This window comes from Podarcis liolepis, assembly GCF_965112155.1.
Source record: "Podarcis liolepis genome assembly, chromosome: 4".
NCBI classification, from domain to species: Eukaryota; Metazoa; Chordata; class Lepidosauria; order Squamata; family Lacertidae; genus Podarcis; species Podarcis liolepis.
The window spans coordinates 52,299,281-52,313,451 of record NC_139558.1 but is presented as its reverse complement, the minus strand read 5'-3'; the positions used below and the strand labels follow the sequence as shown (position 1 = coordinate 52,313,451).

Sequence of the window (14,171 nt, the reverse complement as noted above, 5' to 3'; positions counted from 1 at the left end):
ACATATTGTAAATTTCATGTGAAGAAAATGCTGCATGGAGCCTTTGGTATGGTGCCTGACCTTGCTCATGAATCTCAGCTGCTTAAAAAGGCTTGGAAAATTACATTATCCTATACCATCAGTGCTCACTCAATAAATACGGATAAAAAGGGCAGGCAAGAGAAATCCCACAGAGCTCAAGTATTGACTTCTAGCTTTGGCCCAGCAGTGTAACAACTCTCTCTAACTAATGAGCAAGCAGCTCAGAAGGACACGGTGCCCTTTTTGATTCATGTGCTGGTCTTGCGGAGAGCTTATTAATTGTCATTGTTTCCCCCCTTGTGCTTCACAATAAATATTTGTGTGTGCAGTTATGGGAGGGCTGTCTGCTGCCACGTGGGGAAAAGTAAATTAAATTTACTTTCCCCTTTATTGGAATCCTTATTTTGATTATCATGGCAACCCCCAAGTGGAAATGTAAGAAATATAGAAGAGAATAAAAGAGAAGCATGTCAATGTTGTGTAGCCAATCCACTGCTTTCAGAACAATGGTTCCACATACAGTGGTACCTCGGATTAAGTACTTCATTCGTTCCGGAGGTCCGTACTTAACCTGAAAGTGTTCTTAACCTGAAGCACCACTTTAGCTAATGGGGCCTCCTGCTGCTGCCGTGCCGCCGGAGCACGATTTCTGTTCTTATCCTGAAGCAAAGTTCTTAACCTGAAGCACTATTTCTGGGTTAGCGGAGTCTGTAACCTGAAGTGTATGTAACCTGAAGCATATGTAACCCGAGGTACCACTGTATTACGTTTCACAATAACAATTGCTTTCATCACAACATGTGAGCAATGCTTTAAATGTAACTTTTTAGTCAATAATGGTGGTAGCGAGAAGAGTCTCAAGTATTTTCAAATTTAGCACAACCCCCTACTCATAAAACTGGTGTGTGTGGGAGGGGAAAGGATCTCAGTAACAGTAACATTAACAACATGCCTTGGAGGGCAGATCTTAATAATTTTCCATATATCAGGATACAGGCTAGTTGGGGAAAACAACTGGGTATTTACCCTGGAGTAGACATTATGGTAAAGTTATGCCCCCCCCCCAAAAAAAATAGAACAGGGAAGCAGAAGTCTTTGCCTGCCACTTGATGGCAAACCCCAACATACTATTAAAAAACATATTTTTTTTTAAAAAAATACATCCTGCCTATCTTTTTTTTTTAAGGACGAAACAATAATTTGTCCCATTCATTTGAAAGCTGTAACCATGGCATTAAAAGCACTGATGTAAGATAGGTTCCATTATTATCATTATCATAATTATAGCAAATATGAGGCACAACTTGTATTTGGGAATTTTTTTAAAACTGTAGACTTTGCCTTGCAAGGAAAATGTACCTCCTAAGAACCCTCTTAAGCATGCTCAATTTCCTTTTGCAATTTTTAACAGACCATGTTCTCATTTTGGAAAAGTTGCAAGCCAGGGGGAGAGTGCTTGCTGAAATGAAAGCAATGTCTTCTCACCCCAGGTGAGAGGCTATTTGCAAGTCTGCTGAAGAGGCGATTGTATCAAGAAACAAGGGCAGAAATAAGCCCAACAAGCTAAGGTCTGAGCCATCACACCTCTATTCCACATGCTCAGAGCACACATTTCAGTCTTCACACAGTGATGGCACACTCAAAAGCAATCCTGGGGGGACATTTTTTCTGTCAGGCACTGCATTCCCACCAGGGAACACATGCCTCTGATGCGTTGGGGACATAGACACAAAAAATTAGGTGTACCACCCCTTCTCTCTCCCTTTCTATTTCTCTCTTTCCATTGCCCCCCTTTGCTCTCCTTTCCACCTACATGAAGTGAGGTCAAGGGCCACATGTGCCCATTTGCCCACAGGTTGCCCAGGGTTTCCATATGATGGCTCATTCCAGCCACAGTCACAATGTGTAGACTGCACCATGCCTGGCAAAGAGAGCGCGCAGCCCCAGGAGGAGGCTGAGGGTGGTGTGTAAACTGCTTGTGGCCCCATCTCCACTATACATTTAATGCCATATTATACCACTTTACACAGCCATGGCTTAGGCCCAGGGAATCCTGGGAACTGAAGTTTGTTGAGGCTGCTTTTAGGAGGCCCCTATTCCCCTCAGAGCTACAATCATCAGAGTGCTCTGGAATTGTAGTTCTGTGAGGGGAATAGGGGCCTCCTAACAACTCTCAGTGCCCTTAACAAACTCCACTTCCCATGATTCTCTGGGGGGAAGCTTTTGCTCTTTATAAAGTGAGATGATTTGGCTTTGAATGCATCGTGCAGATGGGGCCTGTGCCTGGTGCCAGAATGACACAATGACCAGCTCTGAACATTGTGGCCACAGTGAAAGTTAATTGTCACATGGAGGCAGCTTCCCACATGATCCTTGTTAATATGTTCTCTAGCTTTTACAGCATCGCTCCTTAAATAGCCTAGTTTATAGGGGATGTTCTGTTTCTTTTAATGGGCTTTGGATTTGATCCATAATAAGAAGCACCTTTTAAAATGTTGGCCAACGTTGATTTATGGCTAACTAAAAAGCTTTTTTAGATTAAATAAAATGTTTTCACCACACAGCACTGTGTACATTAATCTCCACAGAATGCATTTAAAGTGTGCTCCTATTTCCCCCCTTCTTTCAACAACATAGGCCGGGCAAGACTATTCATACCACACTTTGTAAATTTGATGCCAATGTTAATTTAATTTCTCCCTTTATTTGGCTTTACAAAATTCTAGAGAATGAGGTGAAAGTAACATAGGGCTTGGGTATTCAGCGTAACCAAAACAGGCCAAGAAAAGTGTTAAGGACCTGTTTAAATATAGCCAAAACTGGAGAAGGAGGAAATTATATCTGACAGTATAATCGGGGGCTGTCAGGTACCCAAGTTGGCAGCTGACAACAAATTATTTGAGATGTTGATACTAAGGAGGGGCGTTGGCATAAGCTGGGAATCACAGGTGGGCAGAGTGTTGTTGCTGGACTAGATGGGCCATTGGCCTCATCCTTCAGGCTCATCTAACATTCTTACCATTGCTCAACTAAGCAACTGATTTTTTGGGAGAAGCAATGCATTTATGTAAGTCTAGATGGCACAGCCACAGTTGAAATAATGTGCACAGTTCTTTTTTCTGTTCTTTATTCATTTCTATACTGCCCTTCTACTTCTTCATGGATTACTGCAGAAGTTGAAAACTACATAAGACAAATGGACAATGTAGTACTGAAAATAGACTTTCCCCACAACCAATGAGAAAAACTAGACAAGACTAAAATAACAGATGAAACCAGTAGCAACATCTTATAAAGAATTATTGGTACAGTTCTGGAAAAGCCCACCAGAATAAAAAAATGTATTCACAGCCCACCCAAAAGTGTCTGGAATGGGGTGTAGTGAACCTCTTTTTGGAAGCCACATCAAATCCTGGGTTTTGCAGCTTCCAGGTACCCACCCTCCATGACACTGATGGCATGGAAGGAATCCTCTGAGTTGGACTGAGGTTCTCGTGTTGGTGGTAGCGGAGAGGAGGCAATTCTTGTGCTATTCTGTCTCAGGCCATTTGTAATTTTAAAGAGCCAAGGCAGCATGTTAGCGTCAAATAGATAACAACTGAAGCTGGCGAAAGACTAGAATTTGTGACATTCTGCCTGTCCCACCTAAAGGGAAAAATGATGTGGCAGAGCATGATCAGGAAAGGGCAGCCAAAATGATTGAGGGTTTCTAGTACCTTCCATTTGGAGCTTTTTAGTTTAGAAAAAAGATGACTAACAAGGAACATGAAAGAGGTTGTGAAATTATTTATGGTGTGGATAAAGTAAACGGAGAGTGGCATGGCCATGGCATATTTCACACTGCTGGGTGGGGAACAGGACTAGGCTCCTGGCCTGGGCACCCCACCCTGTTGCTCTTGCCCAGCATTGTTGGGGATGTGCTAAGCAGGTGGCCACAGGGAGGAGAAGCACCTGGTTTTAGGCCAGGGTGCTTGCATGCAATCTTCAAGCGAGAGGGCAGATCTTGGAAGGGGTGGACTGGAGGCAGAAGCTCTTAAGGCTTCAGTTCATCTTGATTGGCACAAGTTGCTCACTAGGAGCTGTCCATAGTGCTACAAGCGCAAGTTTCCCTTGCTGTCTTAGTAGCCTTGCTTCCATGTCTTGTACAGCAGGGATCACCAGACTTGAGGCCTCCAGTGTCTAACCCTGCCCCACAACCCTTAGATCCATCAAGTGAAGTCTGCTGTAAAATAAATATGCTTAGAACAAAAGAATTCTGAGTCTAGGGATTTGTTTTGAGCACTAGAACTAAGCAGAGCTCACAGTCTTTCCATGCAAAACCCCACTCCTGGTTACCCCCCTCCCAACTTTCTTACTTTGGCAGTATGAATTAGGGGTGGAGGATGGTGTTACCATTGTTTAACAAATGGGACTCATAAGTCCTTGCTTATCTCCTTCCAAACACCCAGAGATCCTATTCTATCTTACACTCATCGCTGATCATAACACTCTCCTCCATAATATTTATATCATTTGTAGAGCAATGGAACTGATTGGCAATAGATTCAGAATGGACAGACACACTATTTCATGCAGCACATAATGTAATTACAGAATTTGCTGCCACAAGCTGTGCGGATGGGTACTAGTTAGGTGGGTTTAAAAGGATACTGGATACCAGCAATTAGTCGTTGCAGTTAAATAGAACCCCTAACTTCAAATGCACTTCTGGAAACAAGATTCAACACTATCCAGTAGGGTTCTTCTTCTTCTTTTTCATAGATACATTTTCCTAGGAGTCCATAGAATAACAATTTCCAAGGGAAATAAAGACATAATTGTTCAGCGTTGTTAATCTACTGATTGCCTCTCCTTCTCGATAGAATAAAAAGGCAATATTTATAGATTCGTGTCAAAGGAGCACATATATTTCTAATTAGGCTGACGGACTTTCACTTAGATTATGAGCCAATCATACCTGACTAGTTCCAGTATCCTTTGGCACTCTGAATACATGGACCGTGATGACACATGACTGTTTAAGTTAACTGTTGTGAATATTTAACAACAAGTATTTTCTAAATGAAAGAGGATTTGAGACAGGTGAAAAATGCCACAACCCCCATCCTTTCTTTACCCCTTTTTGTATGGTGTTCTTAGCTTCCATCTTTTCCTGCTCTTCAGCTTTGACAGATTTTTTTTAAACACCTTTTTCATAAGTCAGTCATAGGTCACAATGGCAATACACTACCTTGGCATCACACATCCAACTAGATTTGATTATTTGACAGTGCCATCCGATCACTCAGATTGGACTACATGATGGCAGCACAAAGCCACATCAAAGTTAGGTCAATGCATTGGAAGAGGAAACATTTTTACCCCACTTCTTAGCTCCCTGACAGATTGGTAAAATGGGCTTGCATTTTGCTAGCTGTAACTTTTTGTGTGTGAATTGTGCTCCTTATATTTGCTTGAGGTTTTATCATTGGGTTGCTTCAGTTCACTTCAGCATACCATTTGCCAGTTATGCTGGCACAAATGCTAACTGTATTGGAAAAGTGCCCGTCTTCTACCAACTATACTTCAGAGAAATTGTTTCTCAGCTATTGATTATTCTAGGCTGGTGCTGTGACATAGTGACTTTGTGCTGTCTCTACCTACCATTTTGTGGAAATATGGCTAACTGAACTGAGTCCACAAGGGATCGTCCATTACCTTGACAAAACAAAACATCAATATAATATAATATTGTGTTTTGTTTTGTTTGTTTGCTCGCTCCCATGTAAATGCTTTGTAGAGTCCAGTCTTATACTTCTACACTATGACTATTCATTTCAAAAGGTCTTTAGCAGGATCAGATCTTGATGGACTGCCTCCTTATGATATCAAGCCAGGCTTCAACGTTTAAGGCCCTGTATAATGAAAAACCAAAGAAATGGCATATCTGCCATTCTCTGCTGGTAATTGTCTAGATAATATATAATTACATGTTTAATTACCCCTGTTTAAAGATCTCATTGAGGGTTAAATTATATCACTTGTGGCTGGTGCCATCCACAGGGGATTACAGTCAAATAAGATATGAAGATACAAAGTGTTCCATTAGCAGCTAATTGAATTACCTGGGTACACAATAATCCTCTCAAACTGTCATCATCATCTGTTGAAGATGGAGTCAGAGCATCATGCAACTCTCCTCTGTCCTGCAAACTGTGTACAAATGGGACTTTCAGCTTACACTTTCCTTTAGGCAAATAGAAGAAGAGAAGAGTTTGGATTTGATATCCTGCCTTTCACTCCCTTTAAGGAGTCTCAAAGCGGCTAACATTCTCCTTTCCCTTCCTCCACCACAACAAACACTCTGTGAGGTGAGTGGGGCTGAGAGACTTCAAAGAAGTGTGACTGGCCCAAGGTCACCCAGCAGCTGCATGTGGAGGAGCGGAGACGCGAACCCGGTTCCCCAGATTACGAGACTACCGCTCTTAACCACTACACCACACTGGCTCTCCAATACTGTGCTCCAGTCCTCTAAGTTTCTTGAGTGATGTGTTTGCTTTTAATTCCTTGAACGTAGGGCATCTGTCTTAACGAAATGCCAGTCTGTGTTAGTTCCTTATGTAATATGTCCTTGTGTAGATCCTAGGATCTTTTCAATTCAACCCATGCAGTTGTATTTTAGTGGAGGGACATTGGAATTGGACTGTTAGTGTTTTTCTTTCTCTCTCTCTCACACACACTCATGCTGACTCTGTGATAATGACATACAGCAATGGTAAGATGCAGGCCTATTATTCTAGCCATGTTAAAATTTCTAATGTCATTGCAGAGAAGCAATAAATTCCCGGTTGAGCAGCTCGGAATTAGCATTTAAAAAGCTAAACATTTTTCACCATGTCAATAGTTTTGGGATGGGGATCATTATGCCTCTATTGGGCTGTAGACTGTTTTAAAATGTAATATTATACATTGATTTAATGACTACTTTTATTTCTCATTTTTATGCTTATATTATTCACTGGTATGTGTGTGTATATATATAATCCCTGCTCTCTCATTATTACAACTGGGAAGAAAAGATTAGCCAGATACTTCAAAGGGTTGAACTGAAATAACATTCTAAATCTCAGAACAGAGCAACCATCCTACTGTACATTTATCAAAATTTAATTCTGCACATGAGATAAGAATACCGCACTGCCCAAGTAAGGCCAAGCAAAAGGGGATTTAGATTGACTAACAGCAGTCGTCTCCTTGATCAAAGTGTAATTTGCAGCTTAATAGAAGGAAGTTCTATTCTTTCCCTTTTTTGGTAGATATATCGAATCATTCTACTTGATGCTAATGGATAATATGAATACACTCTGGTCACCAACTCCTTTAGGGAAATTGCTTGGTCACATTAAAAGCTTTGAGCAAAGTCCAGCTGGTACATTTACTGAATCTTCTTGCCCAAGTCCTAGGGAGTAGATCAAGTTTCTAGGGCCATTGTCACATTGGACCTTAGCAGTCTTTGCAGCCCTCTGGGTAACATGGATGCTGCATCACTAAATGTGCAATCCTGCACATGCCTACTCAGAAGTAAGCCTGCTGTGTTTGGTGGGACTTACTCATGCATAAGTGTATGTAGGATTGCAGCCATAGGTTACAAACGTTTTGAAAGCATGGAGCCCACAGAAATAAATGAATGCTAAATCCAATTTCACCATTTCCTTGACTGGAGCATTTCCTTGAAGATTTCTATGTGGTTCCTAAATGTCCTAGTGATTAATATCATGAGAGAAGTAAGCCGTTCGCTTTAGCAATGTAAGGAATACATTCCTTTTCCTATTATGTTTCCAAAGAGCTCATGCAAATACTGCACGTGTTTTCCTCTACTGGGAGATGTGACTATTTATCTATGAGGTTGAAAAGGTCTCTTAAAAAGAATTACAGGCTCAGACCCTACAATGTCCTGTTGATTTCAGTGGGAGAGCTGCTCAGTCAAATTAAAAGCGTAAAGTCTTGAGCACTTCTTGCATATGTCCTAGTCAACAGATTAAGTTCTCAAGTTTCTCTCATTGAAATCAATGGGACATAAGACAAGTGCTTGACTGGCTAGATCACACCCCAAATTCACCTGTAGAGGCTTATTTATAGATGGAGGAGAGGGATTGTATGTGCAGCAGCCTATGAAAATTGGCACTGGAACTTTAGTGAAGAACATGAGGAAGACAAAAATATCATGGCTGAACCACAGGTCTAAGGTATCAGTGACAATGTATGATGAATCTCATGCATTTTACATCTGTCTAGCCAAAGGAGCTCCACCTTGTATACATGGTCAGTGCCATGTCGGACAATGTATGGAACAAAAGATGGCAAATAATCTTTATTGCTCAAAGGACTGTATTGTCTTACACAATTTTTTGAACCAATCCAGACCAGTTACTGTAATTCTATCCTTCAGCTATAGTAAGTTGAAATTTGAGTAGGACAAATTATCCAGTAGTGTAATTTCATCCCTCCAATGTTTGTTTCTCTAAAACAAACCTTTGGAAAGCTCACTTAAACACAGGCACACATAAAAGCACAGATTATTTTGTATTCATGACTCTAGAGAGGAATGGTGAATGCTTTTCATTTACCAATATTGCCATCATTCATTTGAGCTCCAGCTTAAAGAGTAAATCAAGAAATTAGCTGAAGGCTTGGTCATGAGTAATTACACTCACATTGCATATCTCAGGAGTTTGCTCGCCATCCATCCATCCCCTTTTTATTGATTGTGCTGTACAGAAACACATTATAAAGCAAATATATTTGGTCTGTAGCTAGACCGAATAGCTCATTTACTTCCACAGTTATATCATTTGAAATAGGGTGCTGGGGTGATGAAATGATGCCAACTGATTTGGATATGATCTACATTTTAGTTTGCTTCAGCAGCTTTAAATATGTTGTTGTTATTGCATGAATAAATAAGAGGTTTGTTTCCTAGAGAAGATACATTTTTATGGTACAGCCTTCTCAGACATGCAGAATGGTTTCTTTTCACCTGCATGATGAAACCTTTATTTCCTTGGACCTTAGGAGCAAATATAAAAATTTGTGTCAGGATATAGTTTGGCAGAATCAGATAGTTTTTATTTGCTCTTGGAGAATAGTTTTTGTGTGTCAAATTGGGCAAGCAAAACATTTGAGAAATAATTGTGGCAGTAAAATGGCTAGATTGGTCTGGAGGCTGAGTAGGGAGAAAGTTACAGTTTGGATTACAGCACAAGCTAGAATTAAGGGTTTAATTAGTAGATCAATAGGCAGTGAAGATACTAACTGAAAATTCTCTCTCTCTCTCTCTCTCTCTCTCTCTCTCTCTCTCTCTCTCACACACACACACACACACACACACACAGTGGAGGCTGGTCCATTAGGGTGGCCCACCCACCTTAGTTTGCCCTCAGTCAACATCCACCTGTCTGATTTCTCCTTACGGCCATTCCATGGGGTGGCACTGCCTGCCAGTTTAGTGTTGCCTTTGAAGAAGGCAGGAGGGAGGAGGATATGGACAAAAAAAGAATGTGTCTGTCATTGACTCTGGCTCCACCTATTGTTGGTCTCCCTGCCGCCCACACTGCCAGATCCAAAAGATAGAAATCACCATTGTCAATTCAGAATTTTAGGTGTTTAGGAAAGCTCTAAAGACCTACTTAGGTTCTGCCTGCTTTCTCTGGAGTTGTTTTGTTCTCATGCAGATGGGCTTTGCTGTAGTTGTGTAATGCATTTTAGTAGTTTTGTGTGTGTGTGTGTGTGTGTGTGTGTGTGTGTGTGTGTGTGTTGGATGTTTGTTGTTTTTATGGCTGGCTTTTATTAAATATTTTATTATATTTTATATTATTAGAAAACTACATTGAGAAGCATCCCTTTACCCTTAATGGCAGCCTAGAAGCATTTTGAGCAAATAGACTGGCACTACTTGGCACTGTACATAAGAATGGGGGGGGGGAAGGTTCAACAAGCTGTGAAAGGTTGTATTGTCAACCCCAGAGCTGATTAAATGTGTCTCCTTGAAATGTCTACTTTAGACAGGTTTGGAGGAAAAATGAGCTTTGCTGCTGTGTTCATGCTGGTCAAGGGGCATTTTTCACAACAGCAGCATCCATCCATTAAACACATGCTGCAATTTCAGTAACATGTCCAGAGTGTTGCTTTATTGCCTTAAATGTTTGCTTGTGGAATTCCTTCCAAAAGAATACCTGGGAGTGTGCTGTGTAAATCTGAATTGTGTAACTCCTCCCACTACCATCACCATATACACATGTACGTAACTATTGTCAGGGAGTACAATTGTAATCCAATCCTATGCACTTTTACATAAGAGTAAACTCAGTTGAACTCATTGGGACTACTTCTAAGTAAACATGCATAGGATTATACTGCACGTATTACTTATAAGCAGAGTCACGTTAAGGATATTGGAACATATACTGAGAATGTACACCAGAAATATATAGCATATACTAGTAGAGGGTTTTGGTTGATGTGATAATTTTTGGTTAATGTGGTTTTTTAAAAAAAGAATTAAGGTGTTAAAGAAGTTGAAAATGTGCCTAAGGAGGAATACCTGAATGCCTTATCAGTTAATTTGCCATTAGATTGAATTGTGCAGGAAGATTATACAATGAAAATCAGAGATTTTCCTAAGAACACTTCTCATTTAAAAACAAAATAAATCTCACTAACTAAATAAAATGTACTCTTCTTCCGCATCTGGTTCTTCTTCTACACCTCCTGTTTCTTCTGTCTGAAATGTGTGTCAAGTTGTGGTGACCTTTATTTGTTTTTTGTTTTGGCACAGATGAGCAAAAGAAAGTTCCAGAGGACTTTGATATAGACATGGATGCACCAGAGACAGAGAAAGCTGCAGTGGCGATACAGTCTCAGTTCAGGAAATTCCAGAAGAAAAAGGACGGGTCCAAATCTTAGTCTCTACCTCACAGTTCCCACCATCACCACTTCCTGGTCTGTCAGGAAATGAAAAAATAAATAAATCTAGATGCATGTACAGAAATTCCCACTATTTAAAAGTCCATCGGCGGGTATTGAAACAAGTATGCTTGTTGCGTGACTTCATCTGTATGTTTATCTCCAATCTCAATTCTTCTGCAACTCACCATTTCCCTTGATGTTCAAATAAAACGTTAGGATGAAGTTGCTTTAACTTGTCAGCCTTGATCTGTCTTGTTATATTAATCCAGCAAGCCCAGTGCTACAAATTAAAAGCAGCCCAGATGCCTATTTTCCTCTTCACTTAAAGCTCGGAGACATAAACACAGCACCTTATGTTATCAACTTATTTTTGCTGAGGAATGAGAGCATAAACTCTCAGTTCACCTTACCTCGTTTGGTGTATCCAGATGCCAGCCATATGTGACAATGGACAATATTTTCCCTTAATGAGGTGAATGTGCAGAATGCCATAGTGAGCTGGGTGGTGTTGAAGGGAATGTAGAGGGAGGGGGCTCTGTGTAGATCTGAGGGATATGTCACTGTCTAGAGAAGAAGATGGATACACCAAAAGTATTTAATTTATTCTCAGAGAATCTAAGGATCAATGCGTCCCTAAGAAACAACATAATATCAACACAGTTGCTCTCCAGAGGGCACACCAATAGTTTCAGTATGCTGGTGGAACATAGTGCAGGACAACTGGAATCAATCTTGGTTCTGCTTCATCCTTTTCCCATCCCAATCTGCACTGTGACAACACACTAACCACTAGAGATTTCCTCTCAATACCCTGTTGACATCTGCAAGCCTAGATAAGCTTTCCCCCCCTCATATACTTGTTACATAAGCTCTGTATATCCAAGGCCATAACACTTCAAGGTTATCAGCACTGTGGACTTATACCAGTTGGAGCAGTCATACCCTCTTCCTGGGAAACGTAGCTTGGGATGACACAGAGATGCTCAAGAACTCTCAGTACCTTCACTAAACTAAAATTTGCAAGATTCTTTGGGAAAGGTCTTTGCTGTTAACTGGTATAAGTTTGGTGGTATAATAGATACACCCAAACAGATGTAGAAGCTGCATTAGACCAAGTTGGACCATCTGATTCAGTACTGTTTACATGGTCAGTGGCTCTCCAAAGTTTCAGACGGGACTCTCCCAGCTCTACCTAGAGATGCCAGGGGTTGAGCCTAGGACCTTGTGCATATAGAACATGTGCTCTACAGCTGATCCATTGCCGCCCTACTGCTTTTGGAGTTCTTTGCCTTAGAACATTCACCAGCTTGGCAGCAATGTGCCTCCAGCCAAATGATAACCATCTATTCCACTTAATGACAAACCATTCTTCCGAGCTCCCAATAAGAAGTCAATCACACAACTTCTGGTCTAAAAAGTTATAGAAATGCAATGATGTTGTGATATTTAAAAATACAACTGCTTTAACATTTTAAAACAATGTCTGGATCTCTTTCCAAAGGCATAAATATTTATCTAAATCAGATGGATACCCTGAATATTACTTCATAATTACAAATAGATGCAAGGAAAAAATATTTCTTTATTTGATAGACACACCAGTCAAGGTGGCATGCAACAACTGGATTGCAATGTCACAACTGTCACAACGTCACAATGTTTAGACAAGATACTGCTACATTCAATATAATACAATAAAATTATTCCAATATTCTACATGTACAACAGATCAATATAGAGAAATGGGAACTTCTAGTTTGAAAATAGAGCTATGGAGATGGTTTATTTCTAGAATTATTGACTTTGACAGTTATATTGCCATAACAGCAGTCAGAAGCCATTCAATGTGAAAAGTGGGGCATATCAAGTTAATAGAAAGCTGTCCTATAATGCTTGCCATTTACTGAATTTCTCCTGCATTTAAATGCAGACTCACAGATTACTTGGCAGATATCAAAGGTGAGCCAATATATATATATATATATATATATATATATATATATATATATATATATATATATATATATATATTTGCTTTCGTAGATTTTCACGGGTACAGGAATGCAGGTTTTGGTGTCTTCGGGTGTCTTCCCGTGTAAGAGTTGGGGTGTCTAGGCGACGTTTCGACGAGGTCTCGTCATCTTCAGGCTGGTGCTTTCGGCTTCTTGTTACTGGAACAGAGCAGGATCTCAGTGTTTGAGTTCCTATAAATACTGTTGAGGGGGTGTGGTGTATAGCCTCCAACGTTCTGGGCAGAGAGGAAGTTCCCAGGTTAGTGTGCCTTTTCTTCTTTTGTTCCTTAATTACTTGAGGGATATCTTGAGTGATTTCTTGAGTGATATTCTGAGTACCACTTAGGTGGGTCATTAGGTGTGGATTAGTTGCTAAAGCTTTCGTGTCTTGACCTCTTGAGCTTGTGAAGAGTTTTTCTGAGAAGATGGCTGTACTGCACTTAGTTGTGCTCTGGCTTGGCTTCGTGTATAGGGGCGAGCTGTGGTTTTGTGCCCTGTGCCAGCCAGATCTGTGTAGGGATTGCAGGGGGGTGCAGCATCCGGAGGTGCCACTATGGTTTGGCTACTGGATGGTGTCTGTAATTTATCTGTGGAGAGGGTCTGGGTTTGGGTCTGGTGTGGTTGATTGGTGATGGCGTTCTGTGTGCCTCTGGTTCTGGTGTCGGTTTTTGTGGGGAGGGCTAATTTCCAGATGTCTGGCAGGCGGGACGTGTCGTCACGCTTGTTCATGTTGTGAGGGTGTTTCTCTATCTCGATGGCTTCCATGATTATTCTCTTGTGGTGATGTTCCATGTTAAAGAGCAATTTGGAATCTGCAAAATTAATTTCGTGTCCTGTTTCTTTCATGTGTTGGAAAAGAGAGGAAGTTTTTTCTTCTTTTTTGACGGCATTCTTGTGTTCTGCGATACGTGCATTTATTCGTCTGTTTGTTTGTCCAATGTACGTGGCTGGGCAGACTTTGCAGGGTATTTCATAGACCCCTTGGTTTTCCAACTGGATTTTATCTTTGGGGTTTCTGAGGATATTGGCTATTTTTTGGTTGGTGCAAAAGGCTGTTTTGATATTGTGTTTATGGAGGATTTTGCTAATTTTATCTGTAGTGCCCTTGATATAAGGAAGGAGGGCCATGCCATTGTTTTCTTCTGTGTCTTGGTTTTTGGGGGGTGTTTCTTTTTGGATTAGCTTCGTAACCCT

General features: G+C 40.7%; 1 protein-coding gene across 2 annotated transcripts in view; it reads left to right on the top strand.

Moving 5' to 3' along the window:
* The window catches only part of PCP4 (Purkinje cell protein 4), a 58,294-nt gene extending 47,097 nt beyond the window's left edge, over positions 1-11,197 (top strand). For both annotated transcript variants that reach the window (XM_083500527.1, XM_083500528.1), the window contains one exon: positions 10,835-11,197. In XM_083500527.1, the coding sequence (XP_083356653.1) occupies positions 10,835-10,962 (128 nt within the window). In that variant the 3' untranslated portion in view covers positions 10,963-11,197. The remainder of the gene's footprint in view (positions 1-10,834) is intronic.
* Positions 11,198-14,171: the final 2,974 nt, after the last annotated feature.